The sequence below is a fragment of the Rattus norvegicus genome, chromosome 6, assembly GCF_021556685.1.
Source record: "Rattus norvegicus strain SHRSP/BbbUtx chromosome 6, alternate assembly SHRSP_T2T, whole genome shotgun sequence".
NCBI classification, from domain to species: domain Eukaryota; kingdom Metazoa; phylum Chordata; class Mammalia; order Rodentia; family Muridae; genus Rattus; species Rattus norvegicus.
In genome coordinates, this window is record NC_141539.1 from 60,565,752 (window position 1) to 60,578,761 (window position 13,010).

General features: G+C 35.9%; 1 protein-coding gene across 1 annotated transcript in view; it reads left to right on the plus strand.

Annotated features, from left to right (window-relative positions):
• Agmo (alkylglycerol monooxygenase) overlaps window positions 1-10,645 on the plus strand; it is a 343,612-nt gene extending 332,967 nt beyond the window's left edge. The window contains 1 exon segment of the mRNA NM_001135899.1: window positions 9,939-10,645. Within this exon segment, the coding sequence (NP_001129371.1) occupies window positions 9,939-10,019 (81 nt within the window). The 3' untranslated portion in view covers window positions 10,020-10,645.
• Window positions 10,646-13,010: the final 2,365 nt, after the last annotated feature.

Sequence of the window (13,010 nt, forward strand, 5' to 3'; positions counted from 1 at the left end):
ACATACCACGTGGCTAAGTGTATGTCTGGACCCTATCAAGAAGCTAAGGCATTACTGAAGACCTACTTGCAGGAGCATAACTATGGCTCCTGGATTGTGATGTCTCCCTGGATAGACCAATTTAGTATGTGAATTACACAACACGTTGTCTTATTAAAACCTTTTATTTTTTTTGTGTGTGAAAAAAATGTAGACCAAAGTGAAGCTAAATCACCTGATCTTAGAAACAGTTTCCTGCTCTTTACTTTCAGAGATTTTTGATATTTTTAGAATTATTTTAAACCTGGATAAATGATACATAGTTTTCATTCTATCACCTATTTTGCATTTATTTGATATTCATGTTCTGGGTAACCAATGTTTCTGTATATATCAGTAATGATATTAGCAGGAATAATAGTTGCAAAAAAGGAATCGGACGTGAAAATTTCCTTACTCTATTTAAAAAAGTACTTCCTGTGTGTCTTATACAATAATAACCAAAATTAAATACAAAACAGTGTAGAATCCACTTACGTGAAAAATTTCAAAGCAAAGTTTAGGACACATCACTGTTAAGCTGAGTCACTAACAGCAATGGCAATAATAACATGATAGTGTACAGGAAACCCAGCACACCTGTGTAATAGATACACCACTGAAGCTGTAATAATTTTTCGTGCACATTGTTTCAATTAGTATCTCCAATAAATTTACCAGATTATTTTAAGTACAGGTGTAGACTTTAAAGTTTAGTAGCATTATTTATTTAAGATAAAACTGCAATTCAAATATATTTCTTTGTATCCAAAATGGAAGAAAGAAAAAAATATTATCTAATTAGGGTTGAGTTCACATAATATTTTGTGCATCCATTCCCATAGGAAGTAAGCCCCGGGCTGCTTTTCCTTTGAATTGCAACACCTAACAATACGTAGTCAATGAATTGATAGAGGACAGTGAGCATATTTATACTGTCCACAAGAGACTGTAAGACTGATGTTTACTTGAAAAACTATTAAAAACTTAAAATAAAAACTTAAATATAGAGCTAATGTAAAATAACTGTACTTTAAAGTCACAACTGGGCCTTTCTTTCGGGGTTCTATTACCAGCTGTCTGTTCTAGTAGTTTATCATTCTGCTTTTCTCAGAATTGAACAAATGTTACTTACTGCTTTTTCTCAACTTTGTCAACGAGTATTTAAAAAAAACACTTCTACAGTTGAACTGACTAACTACTGAAGGGTGTTTTATGTGTATATTCCACTAGATTTTTCAAGATCCTCTGGGAAAGATCTAAAATGTGCATTTTGACTCTGAAATTGCTATACACATATATAAATTGATCCTCAATTTGTGTAGATTCCTCCAGTTCATGATATATACTCTTCAGTAATACATTGGCTTTCATAATTAAGTTGTTATTACTATTATCATCCTTCTGAACATGAATGATGTGTCTTGGTTTAGGCTAATAGCTTTTATTTTAACAGCTTTAAAGCTATAATATGAACCTTGGATATATGCAGCTCTTGTTTGATCAGGACCTATATTGCAAACTTATTAGAAACAGCTGGGTGCCTGCTGTCTGCTGCCTGCCTCAGCCTTTGCTGGAAGTGTTGCCAGAACAGGTAGTTCAAATGGAAAGTAAGGGAGAGTTCAGGCATTTGAGGTGTCTCTCGGGAAAGCAGCTATAGCTTCCTTAGGAAGTCGTCATTATTAGCCATCAGCCACAGCTCTGTATACCCGTGGGTCCAGTTCTGGCATGACTGGCCTAGAAGGATACAGTTTATGAGTGAGGACATTTACAGAAAGCTGTTTGGGCAGTTCCATCTCTGGCAGAACTCTGAGAAATCCCTCAAGCTGCAAGCCATATGTGGGTTGTTGGCCTTCTATTAGTCTGCTCTGGAGGCTACCAATTATTGGGACTCTAATCACCCCTGTGATGCAAGCAAAAACAATGTATGATTATTTTCAAAAACCCCTCTAAGACTGTCCTATTTTTAATACTAAACACCACTATTATGTCTGTAAAGAGCATTTTTTTCCTGAAAAATAGGACATATATTTGAGATTTTTGTTTTTATTTCCTAAGTAGTAAAAAAATACAAAGGAAATTTGGGCATCACACCAACTATCCTGATAAGCACTGCTGAATGTAATTCTGTATTTGTAAACATGTGCCTTTGAGGAATTGAAGATTGTATAAGCATTGAATATTTAGCCACCTCCATCTAAAGATCAGGCCATAAGCTTTTGTTCCTGGATGTACTGATAATCCATTTGCTTCATGATAAGATTCTGGAGAGGGGTTGGCTGTCACTTATTAAATACAGAAATGGGATTTTGGTAGAAGATTGTGACTAATCTATTTCCACTTATAAATTTTATTGACACACAGGTCTGTTTTAGAATATAAATGCTCTAATTTCATTTATAAGAAGTAAGTCAGAAATATAGATATATGAAATCTTAGAATAGTTGTCATGCACAGCTTCATTAGAGATAATTCCTTAGGGACACTGAAAGACTAGGATTTAACAACATTTTACCCAAAAGTTTTCTGTTTCATATGTACTGGATATAAGGCAAGGAGTTTTGTGCTACTGGTAAGATAGAACAAGGAAATCAAAGAGGATTTATTTCTATTTATAAGCAAAGTGTTTGTATAATTCTTAGAAGAACAAAAAAAATGTGTGTACCTATAAGACATAGTTGGAGTGGTGGGGGGAATTTTTTCCCCATATATAAGTGTTTGGATTTAATATCTGTCACTATAAAAATTTTTAATAAAATTAAAATGTAGAAATTTTATTATTGATGTTTTAAATTCACTAATTGGAGAGAGAGAATGAGAGAGATATGGAGGGAGGGAAAGAGAGAAGACTAAGAAGAATAGAAGGAGCAAGAGCAGAAGTGGAAACAGAAGCAGAAGCAGGAGGAGGAAGAGGAGGAGGTAGAGGGAGAGAAGGAGGGAGAGGAGGGAGAGGAGGAGGGAGAGGAGGAGGAGGAAGGAGAGGAGAGAAGGAGGGAAAGGAGGAGGAGGAGGGAGAGGAGAAGGAGGAAGAGGAGGGAGAGGAGGAGGGAGAGGAGGAGGAGGGAGAGGAGGGAGAGGAGGAGGGAGAGGAGGAGGAGGAGGGAGAGGAGAGGAGGAGGGAAAGGAGGAGGAGGAGTAGTAGAAGAAGATGAAGAAGAAAGTTCAGTTATCCATCATTCAGTTTTAAACCATAATGTCAGGGCATTTAGAAGGGTTTACCCAACAGTAACTTTAATGTATATAAAAGTTTCACACAAAGTGAAACTAGGTAATATTCAAGTGCTTGTTATTCTTTGTACTCTGCTTTTAGTTCCAACTTTTAAAAAGCTAAAACGGGTTGTTCATGCCTATGAGTTTGTTGCTGCTGCTTTGCTCTATTCCGTCTCCTTCTCACAGGCACACAAAGAAAACCACAGGCTGCTCCAGGATAAGTGCATGAAGATCCCTGGTGTAAAGAGTCCCATAAAAATGAACACTTCCCCTAGACTATTTCCCAGCTCCGTGAGTGCACTCTAACTGCACTTTCAACTTCAAAATGAAAGAATAAATGCTTAACTGGAGAAAGGGGAAGACAAAAGGCAGAGGGAAGCGTGAATAATAAGAATATACCAAAAATCTTTATAAACCATAGGAAAAAAACAATCTATGTAGAATCAGCATTATGGTTCCTAAGCAAGAAAAAAATCAGCAACAGCTACTATCCTCTGAAAACAAAGCTTTGTAATGTTAGCATTCCTAAAAATTGTGTATCAATACAGACAATTAATTCAATCTTTAAATTCAATGAAGAAAAGTCCACAGATGTTTTTGAGAAATGTAGCATGTATTTTCACTCTATGCTAATTATGGTTTATACAATCCCATCCAGATGGGCTTGCATGCACAGTAGCTAATTCAGGCCAACTGTCTTCAAACATGTTCTCTCTGAACTGTAGGTAGGCTCCATAGACCTCTAAGTACTCCCTAATCTTATTAAGAATATCTGTCATTCCCAAGGGTTTATGCGATAGTTCATGTGTGGTTCAGAGTGAGAGCAGACTGGTTCACAAATAATGCCTAAAGGAATACACACATTCTACGGTGGTCTAGACTTTCAGAAGTGTGTACATTATTGTACATGACATAAGATTATCAGGTTGGGGTTGATGAGTTGAGTAATATTGATGGTATGACTTGTATCTGTATAGCTATTTTTTTACTGCCTCCATTAGTTTAGCATGAAATAGTAAAGTAACTGAGTTTACACAGAAAAGAAGTCAGCTAGAAGCTTTTAAAAAAATCTGACTTCTGATGCTTTGAAACATCTTCCTAAAGCTGCACTTTATTTAACTTGAGCAAGGTTGTTTAGCGTATTTTCTTACTTAAAACTAATATCAGAAGATACTTAAAGACTGAAATATATTTTGTAAACAATTCTCATTTATATATGAGCATAAGATTGTTGTCTTTTTAAGGCTAAGAACTCTAATTTATTTTAATATATGGTAACAAATAAACAGTCCATTTGAAAAGTAAATAGTAGTAAATTTTCCAAAGAACTCATTAAATACAGTATGATTACATTATAATATATTATTTAGAAATAAATACACACTCCTCAAGACTTCTCAGTAATGCTACAGTGTCTGGAAACATATAAGTGACTATCTTGGTCATTTGTAGAATATACTATAAGCATAGAGAAGTGCAGTGTTTGAGTCCATAAGTGCACAATGCTAATAAGTCATTTTTAAAATACCAAAAGCATGGTGTTTAAAGTGTTGTTTTAGTTTTCTTCAGGTAATTTTATATAATTTAGATAGTTTTCATATTTCCATTAAAGTACTTCTTATAATTGTTGAAAATCCTCATAGTAGCCAATTAACTGTTGGTTTTCAACTTTCATTGACATTAGAGAAACAATCTTTTCAATTTCTTAGATGATTTATATTTTATGTGTATGAGTGCTTTGCCTGCATTGTATATATGTGCATCACATGTGTGCCTGATGCCTGTGAAAGTCAGAAGAGTGCATCAGATCCTGTAGAATCTAAGTCACAGATTGTAATGAGTCTCTATATGGATGTAGGAAATGAGACACCAGGTCATCTGCATGACAGCCAGTGCTCTTAACTCCAAAACTGTGAGCAAAATTTATTTTTCACTTGATATAGTTTTAGTTTTTAATGTTTCTATTTTATGCCTATTAATAGTTGGATGGGAAATAAATGGTTTTGTAGGAAAGTAGTATCTTTTATTTAGGACTCATATAAGAGCTGTCAGAGCTATGAATGAGTACAGGTGCTTATCAAGAATACTAGGAAATTACAGAAATGTACATTTTTTGTAAACTTACGCAATTGCATAAATTTTGATTTTAATGCAATGATTTTTAGTATTCACAAAAGTGTAGTTTCCTGTTTTAAATAATTGAGGTTCTTTCCTTAGTCACATAGAATAAATGATTCTCCCCTATAGAAAATGACTTAACACACTTGACATGCTTGCAGTTGCATATAGTTTCTGCAATATTTGTAATCTGGGATGTTTTTAGAGGGTATATAAATGCTAAGGCCCTGAGAAGAGGGGTGCACTGTTGGTTGTGGTTTATTAAGTAATAGTGCACAGAAAAGAAACAACAAGAAGAAATTAGATATCTAACAGAGAAAAGCAAACTTGCCCCAAGGAACTCGATGCCCCAATTTGTGGGAAGTAATCTAATCATATCATTGCCCCCTTTCAGACCCCTGACTTTACTCAGGGATCTCTTTCCTTTCCTGCCTATCATTTTTTCTCTCCTATTTAGAGTTAAGAGGTTGAAAGTGTGGGGGAATAAGGGTGGAGAAGTGCAGAAGAAAGAAGAACTCACGAAGTAGCCAAAGATAAGCTACAAGTTATTCCATAGATATTCATTTTCTTATGAATAATTCAAAAAATTTTAAAGCATGTGTTTCACCTGCAAATTTATAACAAGGTTAAATGCCATTAAGTCTCTTTTCAAAACCTTCATAAAGTCTGCAGCACTGCTCACTAGCTGTCATTGCAATGGTCTACTATTCAACAAGATGCTTGTTTCTTTTGGACATTCGGTCTATTTGAATGTCTATACTCAGTGTACCCAAACCAGAAGAGATGAATGTGTACAGTGGCATATAAGAAGTCAACCATCCCAGCATATGATTGGAGGATTTGCAACTTTTTGGCATGTCATTTTCATGAAATCATTCCTGCACATATGAGTCTCCCTCCAGTAGGGTAGAAGTCTGATTTGCTTAGATTCGAGCCATTTTCAACAAGGGCTCAGAAACAGACTTAACTGGGAGGGGCAATAGCTCCCAATGGTGTTTAACAGGGATTAGGTGCTCAGATTAGCCACCTGCCAACTGATGATCTTTCTAGAATGAGGTGGAAGAAACATAGAGAGCATCTGTACAGGTCAAAGTTCAGGCATGAGAGTTGAAGTCCCTGGGAAGTCAGGAAAATAGCCCGAAGACAAGGACCACTAATGATGTGTTAGCACAAGGAGGGCTTGACACTAGGAATGAACTTCCTCTGTTTCATAGTTTGCATCCAGCTGTTAAAATCAAGGGACTTGGCCAGAGCTATGATAAAATGAGAAAGCATTGAATTTGCATGCATCTGAAAACATATCTATACATTGGAGTAACATAAAAAAATATGGGTTAAATGCTAAAATATCTATTTATACTCTCACTATGCTTAAGCAAAAGTGTAGTGGCCTTTATTTCATTTGACCGAGAGATATATTAATGACCTATTATTGAATGAATATATTTAATCTTAATGACTGTGTAAACACAAATTAATAGCTTAATAAAAGATCAAACAATATTTAAAAAGAAAAAATTAACAGATTGATATTAATAATCAATTCATGATAAATAATTACTTCTACTAAATTATTTATTAATTTTGTTATGTCTAGTAATGTAATAAATGTTTTCTTATATGTTCAGAAATATTAAAAATTATTTTTCTCTACTTTAATATTTCTAAGAGTCACCTATAAAAACATATTTAGAAGGACATAATCATTTTATGTCATTTCTGTGACTCTTTGTCAATGTATATGTCCCAATTTTATTTTATTAGCACACTGTTGCTATCTTCAGATACACCAAAAAGGGCATCAGATCCAATTACAGATGGTTGTGAGCTATCATATGGATGCTGGGATTTGAACTCAGGTCCTCTGGAAGAGCAATCAGTGAGCCATCTCTTCATCCCCAGTCCTAATATTTGAAAGGTCTAATTTTCATCCTTAAAATATTGTCTGTGAAAATATCTCAAAAGCATAGTAGTTATTGGCTTTGAAAAACAGCAAATCAAGATTGTTACACTTAAAAGAAAATGTAGCATATCACTCAGGGTAGGATTCCAGAGTTGTCTGTACTATTGATCCCCGCTATTAATCTTCTTCAGATTGCCTGGTAATCATATATTAACATGTTTGTGTTCCTACTGCTTCCTCCAAAAATGAGATACCAGTCTTCCAAACTGTGTCCTGGGGTTCAGACAACACAGTCTGGTCAAGACACCAAGAGTATGCCTGACACAAACATCTCTAGAGCGCATTAGTCAGGTCTGACTGAGTCTTCTGAGATCCATCAGGCATGCTTCTCTTCGGAAGGTTACCCTGCAGATGCCCCAAAAAGAGAAATTGAAAAGACATGAACCCTGCTATTATGTAGGGTGCTGACTGCATTTGAGGAAGGTAGGGAATAGTCAGTTCTTGGGCTTTAGTAGGAAAGAGGTTTGTAGGACCCAACTGGACGAGAATTTCAAAGGTATAAAGGTATAATAATCCCATCATTGTGGATTAATAACAAAGTCACAACCTGTAATTTTTTAAATTTTTTCACTCTAATTTTAGCTGAGACTTTTAGGACCACTGAGAAGTTAGAGTATGCAAAATCTAAATGAGACCATACATACTTAAAGACTAAGAAAAATTACTTATGTCACATAAAATTTTACATAGAGGTTTGGAGGTTTCATGGAAATTACTGTCCAGTCTTCCTCCATGGAGAAAATCTGTGTGACCATAAATATCAGATTCAAACTTAATAAAATCTTCTATTGTCACATATATTTAAGATTCTACTAGAATGTACTAGTTGTTTAATTCATATGCTGAATTCAAATAAATAATTACCAATATAATAAGCATCATCTTTTACCCTCTTGTGTCATTTTCAACTACACTATGAACGTTAACTCATTCTCAGAAACAAAAGGAACTCACTACCCAAATTTAGGTGTATTCACAATTCTCCCTGCTCCTGGTGTTATTTTACCTGGCACTGCCATGAGAAATCTCATGAGGTCATTTTTCTTGAGTTACAGTCAAAAGAAACAAATTGAAAACCAGCCATTAAACACATTGTGCTTGACTTCTGAAGCAATTCCAGAATGTTAATATTATTCTTGTCATCTGCCCCAATATATGTACTAATTTTTTATTTTATTTTTCATTTTTGGCGGTCTGATAGGCTCAAAGGAATGAAAGAGTGAGGGGAATAAACTTATATGAGTAGCCCACATTCTAGCTAGTGATCACCTAGAGGTTGAAGTTGGACAATGAATCATATCTAAGCATCAAAGTTCCACAAAGTTTATCTTGTTTACTTTGGGTCATTGTCACTGTGTGTGTGTGTGTGTGTGTGTGTGTGTGTGTGTGTGTGTGTGTGTGTGTGTGTGTTTGCTGTTGCTGATATTGTTTCATTATTCTGGTCCTGATAGCAAGGGTACTTGTGTAACTTAATGGTTGACCTCAGTTGATGTCATTAGCTTACTGATTACATCAGGACCAGAGCATACACCCATGCTTCCAACTACTGCTTAAGTAATTTTCTATTGAGTATCTTAATGCACCTTCCAGAAACAGTTAATGTCTTCCTGGGGAGAAGAAACTGGTAGTATTGTCATATTTTGGAGAAAATGTTTGCACAGTTCATATAGAAAGAGACGCTGTAAGAATGAGGCCCACATAGCTATTTACAATAATATGTCTGGCTTATTACAAACTCATTACAATGAGTCTGGTTCTTTCTTTCTTTCATCATCAGTCTAAAACTCTCCTAAAATGGAGGTCTGGAAGGCAGTCCTATGTTTTAACTAAAGGAACACAGGGAAGAGTTCACACAGATGAATCCTGAAGGCACATAGCCTACAACCAGTGCATGGACAGGTGTATTATGGAATATACTATTTAGATTATGCAGAGTAAAAGTGCTGTAGCTGTTATTCTTGTTGGGAATAGCTGGGAATATAAAATTTTGGTGATTTGTTTTGAGTTTATGGTGTTACCCAAAAGCAAGAAATTCAATGGACTCCACGGGCTGACTTTTTGTGATTTAGATATATCTTCAATTTTAAGAAAAAAATTTGCAGCTACATTTTAATACCCAGTGAGATCAAAAGATGGGGAAGGTAAATTAGCCACAGTTTTGTGGATTTCATTCCTGTTGGATGAAGTGCATAGTTGGCTAGATTTTATCGCCTCAGAGGAAAATGATTCTTCAAAAGTGTTTTAGCATCTCATATTTCTAAGCCTCCTTAAACCATTGAAGCAATGACATCATCTAACTTAGAACACACTACATTCAGTACCCACAAATGCAGAAAAAAACTTTTCTATTATTCTCAGTGTCTACTTTATATAAGCCTGTATCTTTAAATAACTCATATTTGTAAATGTAAGAGTAAAAAAAGAACAACAACAAAAAAGTCTTACTCTTATTTTTACCTTCACATGCATGCCTTGTTGTTAAGGTGACTAAATTCCGTCCTTGAACAGCTTGCTAAATGTTAAGCAATTTGACTGTGTAAAATTATGTGTGTTTGTTTTCTTCCAGGAGAATAATCTCACTCGCTGGAGCAACAGCGTTTGGCTCACTTTTGTTGTTTTCTTTCTTTAGATTTTCTTTTCGGTTTGCATTGCATTCTGGGGAGTAAGAAGCATAACGCACCTCGCCTCTGGCTCTTGGAAAAAGCCTTAGTGCGCACGCGTCCGTCAGTCCTGTCAGTTGTCCGGGCTACATCACCATGACACAGAGCAAGATCGGTATCTTCCATGGTACCCACAGGAGCTACTTCATGAAAAATGAAATCATCTCTTTACCTGTGCTTTCCACATTTGTTTTTCTCTTGAAATTAATGTGAATTATTTGTTTTTGCTCTCACTAAAAACCTAATGATTCATACCCATTGGATCCATTGGGGCTGTATTCACTTCTCTCTCTCCGTGGCAATGTATATGGAAAGGAAATGGTGGCTTAAAGATTTTAAAGAGTGAAAATTACATTTGTCTTCTTGTTTTGACAACTTTTCCTTTATCATTTGTTAAAAGTATTCTTACATACATCTCTGATGTCTTTCAAGTGCATTCTGTCTGTGTGAGCCTGCATCTACCTCTGCAAATGAACCATCTGTGGTGGTGAATTACATAAAAACATACCAACTACATGAAAAAGATTAGAATTGGAAAGAATCGATCTGTTCAACAGGTTAATCTAGAACATGTATTTCTAAAAGTTATTGCATGTTGCAATAACTTGAGGAGGACATCACAATTCCTGCTGTTTCAAATGGTCATAATACTGATAATAAAATAATCTCAACAGAACTGACAAAGCTGGTATGCATACAGTGCTTATTAAATTTTAAAAGTCTTTAATATGTTTCATTTGCAGGAAACTCACAGAGCTAAAAACTGAGTTGAGAAAAAGTTTGATAACTTTTGCAGTCCATGTCAAAAGTGCTAATCTAAATTAATGATTTCCATGACTCTCAATGTATATGCATCATGGAGATTAAATGGTGTCTTCACTGTAAGTGTGTTTCTAAAGACTGCAAGAAAGAAACATAGGATGCTCTCATAGAATCAGGTTGCAGGTGCTTGTACACCCACGAGACAGGGCTAAAGCATATTTACTTTTCAAGCTGGGACAGCAAAAGAAGATTAACTTTGCATGATGAAAATATTAATTATATCTCAAGCATCAGAAGTGGGTCTGGCTTTTCTCCATTCAGGTTTTTATACTTCTTAATTAAACACAGGAGGCAAACAAATTCTGAAGTCCAAAGTAAATATGAAGCCCTGTTTCAGGGCCTCCCTAACAGGCTTGGCTGGCCCTCACAGGTACAGAGCTACCTTACAGCAGGGGGCCCTCTGCTGGTACAAAATTATTAATGTATCATTAAAGTTCTTAAGACACATACTGTATTTTCTCTATGCTACTGTGAAAGAGCTTGAAGAGGCTCAAGACTCCATATGAACAACAATGCCAACCAACCAGAGCTTCCAGGGACTAAGCCACTAACCAAAGACTATACATAGACTGACCCTGGACTCTAACCTCATAGGTAGCAATGAATATTCTAGTAAGATCACCAGTGGAAGGGGAAGCCCTTGGTCCTGCCAAGACTGAACACCTAGTGAACATTGATTGTTGGGGGGAGGGTAGTAATGGGGGGAGGATGGGGAGGGGAAGCCCATATAGAAGGGAAGGGGGAGGGGTTAGGGGGATGTTGGCCTGGAAACCAGGACGGGGAATAGCAATCGAAATGTAAATAAGAAATACTCAAGTTAATAAAGATAAAAAAAGAATCTCTATGTTATAGGTCACATCATTCAATTACGGGGAAAAAAGAGTATTTTTTATAGATTCTCAAGTTTTTATTTAGCATTTCAGAAGAGTTTTATGATGGAGAAAGACAGAAAAGACATACCAAGACATATTGAGAGACCGAGACAGACAGATAGACAGACAGACAGGCACACACACATACACACACACACACACACACACACACACACACACACAAACACACACAAAGTGAGAGAGAGAGAGAGAGAGAGAGAGAGAGAGAGAGAGAGAGAGAGAAAGAATATGCAGGGGTAGTTTAAAAATGACTTTAATGATGAAAATAATTCATGTGCAACAGTATTTATTTTTTTAAAAAACTCATGTATTTTTGTGTCTTTTCTAACTTAAATTTTTTCAGTTTGATTTAGATCATTTTATTTTAGAAATACAGCTATTTTCAAGTTACCAATTTCCAAGTCTTTGAATATGAATATGGTTCCCACAGAGGTGATGTGCCCAGAGCCTCTGTGCATGAAATAGGACTTTTATTCACCTTCAACCTTGCTAATTTTCCAGTCCTATTTTCTGAGGCAAACACTAATGCATGATGACAGATCATGAAACTCTTAGTAATATTATAAATTGATGTTGAATGATTCCATGTAATTTATGCTGGCTCTTGACTGGAAGGACTTTAATTGTCCCTATTTCTCTCTTTCTCAAGAGAATAGCACTAAAAACAGGGCTTGTCTGTTACTCATTTTGATGGAGAGGTACACTCTGCCTTTGCAAAAATCATGGAGACACTCAGTCCTGCTTATCAACCTAAAGAACCAAAATGGACAGGTGTTTCTAGCGTAGAACTCTATGAGCAATAGGTAATGGGACCACTAAATCATTGCTGAAACAGATCTTGTGACACCATAGTGGAGAAATCTGAGGAAGGTTAAATCATTTGCCCGATGTCACCATGCAACACAGTAGGTGCCGTTTATTTTTTTCAATTCTCTGAATTCTAAGAGCAAAGACTGTGACAATTCTTCATTTCCTGTTACAAGGTATTCTGAGAGAAACTCAAGAATTACAGGCTCAGAAGCTCTGGTGCAGAGTATGCCATTAGTCTCCAATTTGATGTTTCCACTTCAAAAAAGATTGAAAGAGAATTCTGTGTGTAATAGTCAAGAAGGTTTGTGTGTCCTGGGCTTCTAAACCTTGTACTATTGGTGTCCTAATTAGCTTTCTATTTCTGTGATAAAGACCAGGTTACTGAAGCAACTTGGGGAGAAAATAATTTATTTCATCTCATACTTCAGGAAATGCAAGGTGGGAGCTGAAGCAAAAATCTGGGACAATGATGTTTACTGGCTTGCTTCCCGAGGCTTGTTTGGCCTGCTTTCTTAT